The sequence below is a fragment of the Neodiprion pinetum genome, chromosome 3 (genome assembly GCF_021155775.2).
Source record: "Neodiprion pinetum isolate iyNeoPine1 chromosome 3, iyNeoPine1.2, whole genome shotgun sequence".
Taxonomy (NCBI): domain Eukaryota; kingdom Metazoa; phylum Arthropoda; class Insecta; order Hymenoptera; family Diprionidae; genus Neodiprion; species Neodiprion pinetum.
In genome coordinates, this window is record NC_060234.1 from 19,915,139 (window position 1) to 19,931,132 (window position 15,994).

General features: G+C 37.0%; 1 protein-coding gene and 1 non-coding gene across 3 annotated transcripts; one reads left to right on the forward strand and one right to left on the reverse strand.

The window, feature by feature from the left end:
• The first annotated feature begins 611 nt into the window (after positions 1 to 611).
• LOC124214625 (Glycoprotein hormone alpha 2) lies at positions 612 to 3,709 on the forward strand. 2 transcript variants are annotated; one of them, XR_011176698.1, is made up of 4 exons: positions 612 to 775; positions 998 to 1,151; positions 2,941 to 3,119; positions 3,380 to 3,709. It is a non-coding gene; the product is annotated as a Glycoprotein hormone alpha 2 (transcript). The 2 variants fall into 2 exon arrangements; XR_011176697.1 differs by lacking the exon at positions 612 to 775 and having other exon boundaries at positions 842 to 1,151.
• Positions 3,710 to 12,630: 8,921 nt separating this feature from the next.
• Positions 12,631 to 15,994, reverse strand: LOC124214395 (Glycoprotein hormone beta 5). Its single transcript, XM_069134220.1, has 5 exons — positions 15,837 to 15,994; positions 14,656 to 14,879; positions 13,825 to 13,943; positions 13,337 to 13,461; positions 12,631 to 13,006 (listed from the first exon to the last, which is right to left on the reverse strand). Exons 2-5 carry the CDS (start codon positions 14,872 to 14,874, stop codon positions 12,951 to 12,953), a joined length of 519 nt encoding a protein of 172 aa, XP_068990321.1. The 5' UTR covers positions 14,875 to 14,879; positions 15,837 to 15,994; the 3' UTR covers positions 12,631 to 12,950.

The window sequence follows — 15,994 nt, forward strand, 5'->3', positions numbered from 1 at the left end:
TCGTCGACGAATGTGTAAATATTGAATAAAATATTAAAATCTGAGTGAGAAAATGTTTTTTATGTATTTTAATTGAATAATAATCAGAAAACCCGTTAGGCGTCCCTATTAAATATCAACTAAAGAGTTCCAGGAGCATCTTATTTAAGACACAAACTGACCCGCTGGCAGCTGTTAACACGAAAAACAATTTTACTAACAATTATCCACCATAAATTCGATAAAAAGGAAAAAGAGATCAAAAATCAAATGTGCCCGATCTTCCACTCAACCGAAAATGCTCATCTTTCGCCAGAATTTTTGTTTTCACCTAAACTAACTATTTCAAGGGTGGTCCGTTGGAAAATCGAAAATTTTTTCATTTTCAAACACTCTAATGCATATGCAGTGCGGGGAAAGGCGTCAACGATTGCGAGTGAGCAACTCGGAAGGGGAAGTCCGGCGAGGGGGAACATCAAGCAGGCTGCGGGGTCCCGGGTGGTCGCCCCACCTCGTCGTACCCTAACGCCGGCACTGCGTGTATAGTCGACACTCCTTATCTAGTTATCAAGCAGAGTAGTCGAGACTTCTTAGCGCTAAAATTTAAACCTTTTTCTTCTCTTTCAACGTAGAATATTTTTGTAACGGGGTCAATAGAGAGGTCATCCGCCGAACCATTGATACACTAGTAGGACTTTTCCTGGAGCAGGTCAACATCAGACTCAAAGTTATCCTGGTCTCGACGACCGAGGAGATTCCAGAGTCTGAGATCATCGCGACCAATGTGAATACAAATGTGAGGTTAAACACATTCTGTCATTTCATACGTCACCGACGATGACTTTCCTTGATTGAATTGACTCGTAGCGGGAGCCCGAGTACCTAACATAAAAATGCGGCGCCAGTGCGCAGTTGTTGTCTCTCGGTACAGGTCCGATCTGTAAAGGAAGATCATCTTGGTTTCATTTTATTGATTAAAGATCTTGGAACGTCACAACGGTATATACGGTGCTTACAGACAGCCATGGGAAGTAGCGAGTACTGCTGGTGCAGATGGACTAGCGTGATGGGTAAGACAGGAAGAAGAGTCATCTATTTCTTACTGCTCGTTTCTTGCACCGCAATCATAGGCCAAGAGGTCGATTCACAGCCACCGAAATGTCTATTAGTAGGTGAGTAACTTATTATTACCATAACGTCTCCAGTGAATGAAAATTTCGAAACATACCGATAGTTTTTCTTTAAAGGACTTGAATAAATTTCGTTGCAAATTTTTCATCCTAGTCAATTACGTTGGCAATGGTGAAAAATTAGCTTTCACAGAATCAATTTCCGCATTGGTACATAATTGTCAATATGTTTTTCTAAGAATCCATCTTACAAGCTCTATAACTGCTTACCGCAAGTTGACATGACAAATGTCGACATCTGATCAATTGATCATTTTCGAACAATCGTTTACGAAAAAAGTTGTAATCTGGGAAGCGCATTGCTTGGAAACAGTATGAAACCCGCTTTTAATTTTCACTGTAACCAACAAGCTGAAGCACGGGGCACGACGGACCCTCTTTAAAAATTTATCAACAAAAATTTGTTCTTGTCATTGTTTGGAGGAGATACGTCGTAACCCGATACGTTTTTTTTTTTTGTTTTCAAATTACGGCAAAATAATGATAAATTTGTTCACGATAAATCAAAACAACTTGTATCCTGTGCTCAATAGCCACAAAAGATAGTTTGCAGCTTAGGAGGGCCGTCGTGCCCCAGTCTCACCTATATTTAGGATATTTCATGCCAACTTAGTAAACGATTCATCGTGACATTTTTTATTTTCGTTACGAATGGTACACCCGTTAAAAACCATTAAAAATAATTTTTTACTTTGTTTGCAACTCATTTCCAGGCTATAATGAGTTTTCAGACATTCCCCAAAAATGTTCTATTCAATTTTCGAAAAACATAAATGGAATTATTCGGTATTCAATACATAAATTTTTCATTCACACAAACTTTAGCGTAGCGGTAAACTGTTTTCAATTTTTTAATCGGATTTTGTCATTTTTATACTGATGTTACGTCCTCCAGACTTCATATTCCTTTCCCACGCTCTTAGTTACCTTACGCTCCGTAGTCTACCCTTATCGTTCGCGAGTCAGCAGGTTCTCCTGTAACTCGCGGCTAGCTTGCCTGCTACATCCGGCAGAAGCAGGCAGATCCATCCCAGCACTCAAGCAAGACACCTATCCCTCTAAACCAAGACCATACCCTTTTTCCCTTGACCGACTCCGTTGCATTGACCACTAATAAACAATCATATACTTTAAATCGTTTACCTTCCCTTAATACCGATCCCTTTCTATTCCATTCCCTTCCTGCATTGGGAGTAGTAGCACGCGAGTGCATAGTCGACGTGAACGGACCCTACAATAGCCAAATAACACCTTGGCTGGGCGTGGAGTAAGCTCCGATTACCGCTCATCCCAATCTACGCAATCTACCCCGTAACACTGATTTGGATTTTGAAAAACGCGCGTTATTTGAAGTTATTTTTTTTTTTCTTTGAAAACTGAAAGAAAACTGATTTTTGAAACTTGTTTAAACTGGTCCTGAGTTTTCAAAGAAAAAAAAAATAACTTCAAATAACGCGCGTTTTTGAAAATCCAAATCGGTATAAAAATGACAAAATTAGCGGTTTCTGAAAATCAATCGGACACTTTCTTAAGAAAGGTTTCAAAATTTGTAGGCTCAATATAAGTTTTTAAAAAAAGAAATTTTTCCGGAAGATTCTTAGGATTTTATCATGATAGGAAAAATGCTTGGTGGGAATAGAAAATCTCGCGATCAATCGTTTACTGACTTGGAATGGAACACCTCATACGTGTAGGTATATGTAATATTTAAGGCTTGAGACATTCACGAATATTGTCACAATAATTTAACTCATCTCCGTTTTTTCACCAGGTTACGAGATGAATATCACTTTGAAAAATTGCCCCGGCATGTCGATGGTCGGTATAAATGTTTGCAGGGGATATTGCCAGAGTATCGCCTTCCCTACGAATCCTGAAACACGTTCAAAGTATCCACAAGCATTGATAACGTCCAAAGGCGGATGCTGTAGTATAAAAGATTATGTGAATGTAAGTGTTACCAGTCTTATCATTATTATTAATTAATTTACCACTTACAGTTTTCAAATTTTTTCAATACCTTGTAAAACTCGATATTTTTTAATGAAATTTATTGCATCTATCCGTTCGATCGGTTAATAAATTAATTTCTAAACTAATTGCGAATGTATTCTAATTATTAGAGTAAAATCCTGTTTTTGATGTCCGTTTTCCAGCTTATTCATTATTGATGTAGCATAATCATAATATTATTTTACTCTTTTTTATAGTTCACAACCGCTGTTCCGTGTGGATCGGAAACAAAGAACGTCACCTTGCCTTCGGCGACATCGTGCTGGTGCCATGATTGCATAAATAGTTAGTTCATCAATCACCGTTGATATCATTTTTAACTGTCTTGAATTTCAACAAATTCTTAGCTAATTGCCTCTAAACTTTTTTATTTTTATTTTTAATACCGCTTTAGTTTTCTAAAAATAAATATTATCACGCAACGTAGACGACATTTGAAGAAGTTGTTAGATAATAAAAAAAAAAAAAAATTTCGTTGATGTAGATAAGTACTTATTGCCATCATACTCATTAAACACATTACTGCAGGTTGCGAAAGATGTATTTAAATTAGTTGATAAAGTGTTTAAAGTCTTATATAATTTAATCGTTTAACCTTTTATGTGCAGAGAGTTTTCGACCTTGTAATAAAAGATCAGAAATACAAATGTATATTCTTATAAATAACTACTTTGAATTGTTGTTTTATTAAACTTCATACACGAAGTAACAAGATACGTTAAAAAGTGAATTTCAGTTTGAACTCTGCAGTGAGGTTATATCCCGTGCAATTGCACAATTATCTTTCTTGTTATCAAGTAAAGATATATCAACTATCAAATTGAGTGAAATATTCCTTTGCTTTGTTTTTTTCAAATCTCTACGGAGGGTTAAACTTTATATTTTGGGATGAAAATAAGATGTGGTCAAATTTTGTAACTGCAGTCGATTATTGAGTTGAAAAAAAAAAAAAAATAACAATTTGCCAAACAAGAAAACGAAATATGAGAACAGGCTCAAATTACAATTTTAATCTTTTTTTACGCCTTATGTCTAAAGAATAACAGTCGATGAACTGTCATTTCAATCTAATATATAGTTTCGTAATATTGTGTTAGTGAAAAACAATGTCAATATGTTTGTTGCATATTTCGATAGATTACCGCAATTAAAAGAAATTGTAGACTGTTTTTCTGCTTAATATTTAAGGGTAATTCCAGTGAGAACTTCAAAATGCCGAGTTTTTCGTGGTTGAAATAACTAAAAAATTTGTATTCAAAAATTCTTTCCACCAAGAGTTGGATTATGGTAGAGAATTTCCTGCGTATCGCTGCCAAAAATTCCGTGTATATGCACTTTCATCGAAAATAAAGATTTTTATTCAGGACACACACTGCCATAACCTAAATATTGTTGGAAAGTATTATTAAAATTAAATCATTATTATTAAAAAGAAAAACCCGGTACTATTGTTACGTTCCGAGAGGAACGTTTCGAGTCGATTCTGATTCGCCGCGTGATTTAAATTGTTCTTCTGACTTACGTAGTTGGTATATGTAAATCTCGGGAATCCGCCGATCAGCTCCTCAGATCTTCTCGTTCAACTCGCCTACAATTCTGAGAGTTTGTTAGGTAAGGCTCGTGCCAACCATCACTATGCGTGATTGAAATAATTATTTATGACAACACTTGGGTTAATTACACATTTATTAACAATCTCCTTCCAGTTCTCGATGGTAGATTTACAATTGTGGTACAGATTGGTGTTAATCACTATCGCAGTGACAAACTGTTAACAAGTCTCGGAAGTTCTGAATGAATTATAATGATTTGATTCTAGGATTTCGGTAGAGTTCTCTATGTTCTGTTCTGTTCTCTATGATGTCTGAAGTTCTTCTCCCTATTCTGTTTCCTGGAAAGGTTGAATTAGAGGGAAAGTAGGAGGAGTTCAAAAGGAGTCGCGGTTTCTCGCGGGTCTCGGATGATTGGTTAAGGATGATGAAATAATTGGGAGTAAGGTTTCTGGTTCGTGCATGAGATCTCGGTGGTGGATTAGCGCGAGGTGGTTGGTTTAGAGAAGCAAGCGGCGAAGCGTTAATTGGTCTTATCATCATTAAAATGAAGGCGCTATCCTGAATTCTGAGAATAAGGGTTTCTTTATCTGTGAACTATCCGTGATTTCTCTTCCCACGTTTCCGGTGTTTAGTCTACTCGATTACCTTAACTACTGCAGGTGTTTATTACTTTGGGTTATTACGGTTGAGATCGTAAATCAAAGGTTTTATGTGAAAGCTAATGTTGAAAGGTATAACGGTTAAATGGGAAAAAATATATATACCATGTATGTTATGAATTTGACTGATGAAATAACGGTTAATCTAGCGTATGAGAACTATCGATATAAGACTTTGTACGTTATGATGGTAACTATGTGTGTTGGTATTAATCTACGACTATCGGTAAGAGCACGTGAGGCTCTCTTATGGTAACTGCACGCTGGTCAAGTAGGGCGCAAAGAGGGCGCCACCGTGGATACCGGCTGGCACGTAACCCTATCAAGATTTAACTTTCATATCTCTAAAAAAAAAAAAAAAAAATGGAAAAATTATTGTCTTACCTGCAAAGTATATTCATTAAGGAGTAGAAAATTGAGATGTAGGATAACGTCCGGTACGACGTTATTTTTAATTTTTTTTCATAATGAGGTATTATTAGAGGTTTGTTAAATATGTGTCCAATTAAAATAAACAACATTCTCTTAGAACAAAAGAAAAAACATTTTTTTTACGATATTCAAAAAATGATATATTTGATAAAGGGCAATTGCTCTGCAATATAAATTTTGTTTGTCATACATGTTGATAGATTTTACGCTGGTGTACGAGTATATTTATATTCGTTTTTTCTGTTCGTACAGTGTAAAACCAGAGATATATAGCGCAACCAAATGACGTCACTCACTTACTCAATGCGCTACTTTTTACACCCGTCAAGAAAATCACGATACCCGGATGTTAGTTTAACTTTTTTTAAAATGAGTCACAGTTTCTATCCGTGCAATCACCGGTTGAATCACCATCTTTTTATCTTTACAATTAGCTCAACAAACTCTGGAGCTTAGTGCGTCAGACTTGGGTGTTTAAACGCGTCTTAAACATTTTATATTGATTATATGGAACAGATGACATTCAGAATTTTTACTCAGAAATATACATTTAATGTAAACTTATGATGCTGATATCGTAAAAAATTCATGCGTCGACCTATTTCTGTATGACGTTGCCTAACTCGATAAGATTTCTCTGAAATCATGATTTAAAATAGTAATTCGATGTAAATAGCGTAGTATGTGTTTTCAACGATGCAATTGGTATTCGAAGTATATGAAACTTTTGGAAACGATCTTTAAATGGGGAATTCTTCATCAGTTCAGCCACGTTTTTGCAGACCTTCTCGGATATCATCCATTAATTGGCGACATTGTAGTGCCTAATATTTAAAGTATAAGTCTTAGTGAATGTTTGTATATTTTCAAATGAATTCTACTGGAAGATGATTTTTTTTAATTGGTATATCACGAGTTTATTGCAAAAGCTGTTTTGAATAGAAAGCAATGGATATGAATTTTTTTCACTCAATCGATATCGCTTTTAATTTCATGCGATCTTAATTGCTGAAAAAACGGCATAAGCGCAGGCGGTATGTAATTATTCAAAGTTGGCGAACGAATAAAATTCTCACTTAGGAGTCAAAACTCGATCACAAGTACATTAGAAACACGATCCAACGTCATTTAATAATCAAATCGATCATTATGAGCCCCGATTCGTCGAGTTGATATCCCCGCGTTCACACACTTCACTGTATCAGTCTCGCACACATAACGAGCTACTGCCAACAAGACTCACGTTTTTTCGCTTCCGAGTTTCCACTAATACTGATCTGGTTTTGGATTCTTTTCCGTATTCTCCTCTCGCTCGCTCTCGCGGGGATTTTGAGAACTTTGGACTGTATTGTCTTGTTGACCACTCGCCGTAGTGTGCGTGAGATTAGCGTACTTGGATTCATTCACACACACATCGTATTATTATAATACATTCTGTCCCTTTACTAATCTCTAGCTGATCTATAGCGGTCGTTCACCCCCTCGCCTTACCATACCTCTCTGTTATTACATATGGTTTCGAGTAATGCTCGTCCAAACTGTAGTGCTTTTGAGTACACTTCTTAATTTTTTACACATTCTCAGGTTGAGATCGCGTTAAACATTGGATTCTAACTGAATAATCACACGGGTTAAGAATGGTCTGTGACAATGACCGATTACGTAATTATAGGTCATAAAGCACTAGTTACAGCTGTTGTTTTCTGTCTATGTATTGGTATGCATCCCCAACACCTCCTTTCCCCACCATTCACCAACATCTGAACAATACTATGCAAAAATTTTTTAAGTGAAACTTATTTACTGACCAGGCAACAATTTTGTAGTGTTACCAGGAAGGAAGAGGGGAGGAGACATATCTCCGCGTTACAAAAGTGGGCCACATTCTGGGCGAGAGTTTTTCGTTCCAATAACGCCGCTCACACAGCGCTGGTTTCGTCTGTTGCGTTGGAAATTTGAACGCGTGTAAAAGAAAACAACGCCTGATAGCTGGCAACACGAACTAAACGGCAAACTCCTACAGACGCCATCTTGACGCTTTGTTATCGACATTATAAGTATTGTTGTGCAACGTGCAAAACTGCCCATCCCGCATGCGAATTACATACTCTCGTTCGATGTTTTTTTCCTCAAAATGTAGTTCACATATTGTATGTATCTGACTTCCTCAATAATTTACGCGAATGAGGTAAAGCCTTTTGCCATTGACGTAAACGTTCTTCCTATATGGGATAAATGTGAAAAGAAAGAGTTCTGGGATTCCACAAAATCTTGTGAACTAGTTTTACAATTAAAAGAATTCTCAGATATGCATTTGCAGATATATATTTGCTGCGCTACCTTCGTCAACAACTTGAATATTTTGTAGTTTTTATGGAGCACTAATGCTTAAAAGTCGACTTATAGTCTCCAAGTATAGCAATGCGGTTTAATTTGGCATCTAGGAAGAGTGTATATTATTTTTCTAAATCGAATATCATAAGGTCCCGAGGTTGAAAACCCGTAATTTGCTGTCAATTTATACGATATTCTTAGTATTCTATACGACATTTCTCAATGAAATGTCACATTCTGTCGTTTTTTTGGTATATGTACTTTTGCCTATTCTGTAGTAACCAGAGGCTCGTGTCAAGTGACACACGTAAATTATTTCAATAATTAATCAACATTCAAGCACCCGAGTTGGAAATTAACAATTTAATATTTACTAGTTTTAAAACACTAGTTTTAAAACACAAAAAATTCTGGTATTTGCTTCGCAGTATACAGAATGAACACTGTCTTTGCGCATGTGACGCAAACCGAATCTGCCCGTAAGATTTTTTCTATATAATGCTTCAAATCACGTTTACACATGCATGTAAGTATAACGTATTGTGACTTTATGACAATAAATTTCGTCCAAAAATACCGCACAACAATCAGCTAAGTGCTAACAGATTTGAAGCACGACGCACAGCAATTTTAGCTCTAATTGAACGATGTTATTGTCATGTATTCCTATTTATACTATGCCAACAACTCAGCAATTGCAATATGTTGATCCTGGTCGTTCGGTTTTTTTCCGGATTCAAAATGTTATCTGAAACATGCATATTGGTTTGATAGTACAAGACATGACGTTTTCAATAATCAAACTTGTACACTTGAAAATTAGTCCTGAAGGTCAAAAGTAACCAGGTTAAGGACCTGGACAGCCGGAAAGAACTACGGAACGCTTGTCTTGGAAGTCGAGGTTCACCAGGTAGTGGACCTTAAGCGCAGAAACTACGGAGCGCTTATCCTGGAAGTCAAGTTTTATCAGGTAGTGGACCTTGAGCGTAGAAACTACGGAGCGCCTGTTCTGGAACTCGAATTGCACCAGGAAGCGGACCCGCAGCGCAGGATCCAGGAGGTAGAGAACCCGGTACTCGAAATCTGCGGAGCGCGATTCTCATACGTCCGCTCTACTGTGCGGTTGTTTCCAGACTGAAGAATCCGGCTGATTTTCGTCGTCGACGAATGTGTAAATATTGAATAAAATATTAAAATCTGAGTGAGAAAATGTTTTTTATGTATTTTAATTGAATAACAATCAGAAAACCCGTTAGACGTCCCTATTAAATATCAACTAAAGAGTTCCAGGAGCATCTTATTTAAGACACAAACTGATCCGCTGGCAGCTGTCAACACGAAAAACAATTTTACTAACAATTATCCATCATAAATTCGATAAAAAGGAAAAAGAGATTAAAAATCAAATGTGCCCGATCTTCCACTCATAGTACAAAACAAGAGGTTTTCAATAATCAAACTTGTAAACTTCAAAATTAGTCCCGAAGGTCAAAAGTCATCAGGTCAAGGACCTGGATAGCCAGTACCACGGAGCGTTTGTCCTGGAAGTCGAGTTTCACCAAGTAGCGGACCTGGAGCTCAGGAACCACGGAGCGCTTGTCCTGGAAGTCGAGTTTTACCAGATAGCGTACCTGCTCCGCAGGAACCACGAAGCGCTTGTCCTGGAAGTTAAGTTTTATCAGGTAGTGGACCTGGAGCGTAAGAACTACGGAGCGCTTGTCCTGGAAGTCGAGTTGCACCAGGAAGCGGACCTGGAGCGCAGTGTTACGCCCCGACGTACCGCCTTGGCGTACCTTTTTCAAAATTCCATTTCATTTCATTTCTTTAATTTCTTCACTGCACAGATATCATTTTATCAAAATCTCATATTCTAATAACGGCGAGTTCCACCCCTCCTGGCAAAAGTCACGTAGAGACCAACGATGATCCCTAGTATAAGGTTCAACTTTATTCTATTTAACTGGTACCAAGAACTGAGATAGGAGACTGCTGAATTAGCATCAGTAGCACTCAGCCTGGAAATATCCCTCTTTTTAAGTTAAAACTATAATCAATAACTAGGATAAACCACTACCTTTAGAACCACCAAATTAAATTACTTATTGGAATGTATGAATGAATGTGTGAACATTGCATGTAAATATCTTTTGTTCGTATCTTCAATGTGTCACCGACGAGATTGAGAATCGTCGGAACACCGTCGAAGAGCGAGAAGTAACGCTGACCACGTGGATTTGGGCGCCAGGAGGACGCCCTCGCACCTCATTGGCTAATTACCGTTGTAACTAATTACAACTGCAGCTCCTTGGACCCTCGGGCCCAAGAAGCCGCGTCTTTCGTCTGTCAAGTCGCGAAGTGCGTGGACGTAAACCCGGATTAGCCCTCTCGAGCAAGAGTAGCGTTTGGAAAATCTTAATTGTGACCGGCCTAAAGTCTCGCGCTAATTCGTTAAATTCGAGCATTCAGTTATTCTGTTAGCTGCAAAAGACTCACTATCTTCTACATTTCCATCTTTTCTGTTCTTTACTAAAGCTCGTCATTTCGCGAATAGACATTTTTATGATATTCCATTTTCCTTAGTTAAAATTGAGTTCGGCCCTGATTCAAGCGAATCAGGTAATCTTAAGTAATAATAATAATAATTACACTATCATTTTTAATAAATAATCGTTCCAATCAATTTTAACTTATCATCAAAATCACAAACAGACACTTTCAAACTTTCGATAACAAGATATCATTCTAAATTCACAAAGACTAAGTGACCAACGTTCAACATCATTCGATTCATCAACTCTTCCAAATTTGAGGTGAGGCCCCTGGTCCAGCATTCTACCGACGCAGACCGACACGATCCGACGGCTCTCAATCTCGTCGACCGATTCACCAAAAAGCTAAGTCAATCCGAGTGTTAATCTTCGAAATTAGACGAATTCTTGTTCACCTTGATAATCAAAACTACTTCAGTAAATTCACAAAAACCAAGCATAGAATTGGTGGCTAGCTTCACTACCCCCAATTAAATTCCACCATCGATTGTTACCAGATATTTCAATAACTAAATTGAACCAGAATATACTTCATCTTTTACCAGTTAAATCTTTTTAAACATTTATTTTGAGCGACCTTCTTCCCATTTTCTTTATTATAAAATAGCCTCAACTATTTAAACAAACCTCACAGACCTGTATAGGTCTATGGCAACACGATCCTACAAATTACCGGCTTACCGAAAGGTAAGTCTTTTCTTAGTTTTAATAATTATTCATTGTCGTTACGTGGGAGCTAGATTATTCAATTAATCATAAACTACCACCGCTCAGTACACCCTCACCCCCACGTAACAGCAGGATCCAGGAGATAGAGAACCCGGCACGCGAAATCTGCGGAGCGCGATTCTCATACCTCCTTTCTACTGCGCGGTTGTTTCCAGACTGAGGAATTCGGCTAGCTGATTTTCGTCGTCGACGATTACTATAGATCGATGACGTCAAGAGAAAAAAAATCTTGCGTGACGTCACTTTCTGAACATCCGAATATCCGAACATCCAAACTGTGGTTCGAACTTTAATATTATACTATGTATGATGTGTATGATGATTTATTGTTTTCATCTTATGAATGGACACACTACCATTATTACCACACTGGACTGACCTACGGAGAAAATAAAAAACGATTTCGTGACATCGACAATCGATTTCGACGCTGACTTATGCATCTCCAAATATCAAAGTCTGTGTATCTCGAACGCGAAAAAGAACTCAACAGCGCCATTTGATACACAGTTCTGATCAACTCGCTCCAACATATTTTCATTTGACGTAGAAATAAAGAAATGGCACGGATTCTACCAAATCGCAATAGTAAATTCGTAAAACTTATGCCATTTATTTATTTCCGCGTGTAATGAAAATCTATTGGAGTATTTTTGTTAAGAATTGCGTGCCTGATGGGGCTTTTAAGCCCTTTTTCGCGTTTGAGATACGTGGACCTCGATATTTGGAGATATATATTTGCACGTCGAAATCGATCAGGGCACGCCCCTAAAATTTAATGAAAAACTAACTGTGTGACGATTTAAAATATCGTTAATAGATAAAAACATACACGTTTACAACTTTCAGCTTTTAACTTGGTCTACACGCGAAGCTGGTCTCTTGGAGTATATTTCACGTAGCACATGTAAGAGTTTTTATTCGCGAGTTTCTGTTATTCCCACAGAAATGACACTTGCAATCGAATATTGGCTCTCACGAAATTGTGCTACATACTCAATATGTGCGGATCGTTATCTGGAGATTCTTACACACACAATAGAAACTGTAAGACTTGCTCCAGGTAGATTTGATGCTATTGTAAAAGGATCAGCAAATAAGGGGCTATGGGAAGGACATATGCAAAAAAAAAAACTACAACGTAGGTACTTACTTTACAATATTTGTTTTTACCGTTAATAATCTCACATTCATTCAAATAAATATTCTCATAAATAACATTAATAAATAAGATAATATATCTTTAAATATATAAATAGTTTACATTGTATTACAATACTTGAGATTTCGATGAGATCACAACAAGATAATTGGCTGCCGAATACTGATAGTAGTAAAATAAACTCATCAAGGAACATAAGTGACTCTTCGTCGTAAGAAGAAGTATGCTATCTTGTACAACTCTTGTTTAAAAATATTTTAAACGGAACGATTTGTCATATTCAACGCATGTCGTCGTTTTTACTATTTTCATGCTCATGTTTGTCCGAATTTCTTGACGTACAATAGGATTTAGAAGGGGACGAGCCGTCGACGACGTGATTGTCCAGCCGATCTGTGCAGCAATTCTTTAAAAACGAATCGAAAAAATAATCGTCAGTCATGGTGAAGTAGGTATCTGGTATAATGATTTCACAATGACTGCAAGAATACACATTGCAGCGAGACAAATTTTACAAGAGTAACAATTTTCGGCATTGTGTTACTGAACAATTAGAAATAAACCTTCAAAGAAACACCCACAATAATTAAAAATCTACACACTTTTTCGATAAATAGGTACATATGTATGTATACAAAAAATACCAAGCTGGGTTAATATTCCTGTTTATGGCGCACGAGAATCGAAAGGATCTTCAGAGACTGAATAAGGAATTAAATAACTGAGATATGCTTACCATATAAGAAGTTCATTTGTGGTGCTGAATTTGTAGGAAAGTCCTTTTTTACCATTCCCTCACACAAGGTGTTCGAAGAGTTGCATAGCTGACAGCTACATTCACTTGGTTCGTGGTATTTATAGCTAAAAAAATGTAATATACGCATTATATACCTGTTTTGCGGGCTCAATTTAACGCCTCACGTTTTTGAGCAATATCGTATAAGACTGATATAACAAAATACACATGCCTGCAGTTATTCTGAAACGGCTAATTTTTTAGGCAAGTTGGTTACGTTGGCAATGCTGAATCAGCCCGCAACGCCACCGCCGGCCGGCTGCGAAATAGGCTCACAATCAATCTTTGTAAACGTAACTCAACCATTAGAATTTTGTATTGCTGGATTATACATCTGCGTTACCAACGTAATTGACTTGTCGTAAAATTAGTCCTTTCAGAATCACTGTGTCCACGTGTGCATGAACAAAATGACCTGAGCTGCTCACCTTAATGTTTTTGGTGTCTTGTCGTCATCGCATTGCAGTTCTACCGTTTTCTGTTCTAGTTTGCTTGGAACGCAAAGTCGGTGATAGTGTGATTTGTATGGAAATTCCCAATCCCCGCGCTAGAATTGTAAATATAACGTGATGATCTTCAAGTCATTTTTTATCTGTCATAAGTGTTCGCATTTTTTATTCACCATCTAACGTATGCAATTCGGGGAATACATTTATCAAAATGTTGATTATCACTTGACTGATTTCAGCCGATATAATAGCAACAGATGAAATATTTGATTTAGAATTGGCAACAAATTGGTGAGACGGTGACTGTTCGTCTGAGACGTGGAAATGACTTGTCAATACACCGGTAATCGATGCTGGGCCAAGCCTGTATCGACAAATGTTGTCAAAAACGTCACGATCAAGACTACGCCAAAACAAAAGTTAGATATTGCATAGAACTGACCATAGCGAATGTAATAGGATGAAAATAATGTGGCCATTCTCAAAATTTCAAAGATTCGCTTGAATATTTTTTGACGACAAGACAATTTCTAGTCGACTTGTACACTATTGACTGTGAATTGACAAGAAAGTGACGTTCGTTAACTTATGGTCGATACATACTCAATAATTGGTGTTCAATGAGCTCTCTTTATCGGTCTCCGATTGGTTGACAATTCGTTTTACTATCGACAATAAGTCAAATTTGAGTCGATCCTGTGCTATTTGGGAAGCTATTTGCTATTTCGAAAGCCTTTTTCGTAAGATTCATAAAAAATGTTGGATAAGAAGATGCAGCATATAACGAATATTTTGATGGTATATACTGACCTCACCGGTTAGACAGTAACCATGGCAAACTCCAATTTCGATCTCGGCCGTACAACTCCGACCTTCGGCATCAATTTGGGTGACAACATAGTGGATAATTTTTGTCTGACATTCGTGAGTCTTGCTTATTTCTTGTGAGACTACCAATACTCCAGTTAAACTTGTTGAGATCAAGATTACAGATGCAATTGTTGCCGTTGCCAAATGTGCGATCGCCATTGAGTCTGCAATCATAAAGACCTTTGCGTTTAGGAAATGAAAATATTCATTACACTGATTACACATATTTTAACGCAGAAAGAAAAGTACTAATTTTAAAGCTCTTAGAGGTTGACATACAAGCCTGAAACACCTGTGAACCTTAATTGGCGTGGTTCGAAATTGGAGGATTTGAGAAAATGCGTCATTTTGCAATTCTTAAAAATTATCCACGTAATGTAATTAAAATGAAGATTACCAATTTGTTAAACCATGACATGAAATCATAGTAATATTAAATTTCTAGTAAAAGAATCATCAAGGCTACAATTTGCTTTTCGAGTGAAAGTTATAAGCATACGAATGAATCAGAGAATTCCACTGTATCGACTTTCTAGAATCTCTGGGCTTGGAATCATTTTCAGCATGATCCTCAATTGATTATACGAGCTTCCAAATTGTGATCATCGGTTCAACTTAACTTGTTATGATTGTGTATCCTTTTTTAAAATAAGCAATTACTGTATAAATGGGTAGAGTTTTGATAAAAACTTTCTTGTCAAAGTTACATAATTATTGACGTAAAATATGAAAGAAGTTCCTCGACAGTTTTTAATACAATTTGGCTGATAAGGATCATTTATTAAAATAATTACTCATATGAGAAAAACAATTTATGTCAAACGAGTCGTTTGACGAGTAAATAGTCACGTGTTAAGTTGAGTGGTAATATCTGCAACACTAAATCCTTGCATACTAATGTTGCATAATTCGCTACATTGAGATTCAGAAATCTTGCAGAATATTCACTCGTGTCACCAATGTTTAAAAATAAAAAAAAATTCTCTCGCCACCTTGCAAAATTATCACACTGAAGGAAAATAATATATACTTTCTGCACGTATTAATGTTATAAATGATCTCGTGGTTTCCATAATACTCATGATTATGGTATCTGTTATCGAAACAAAATTAAAACTAACCAGAATCACTTTACGGTTGAACGATCACGGTTGTATGACGCAGTCCGTCCGCGGTTTGCGATGTTGTCTGCAGCGCTTAAATACTGTAGATCACATGCTCCAAGCGAGATTTTATCCCAGATTGGTCCATCGAGTTAATCTGTGTGGAGAGGGGATGA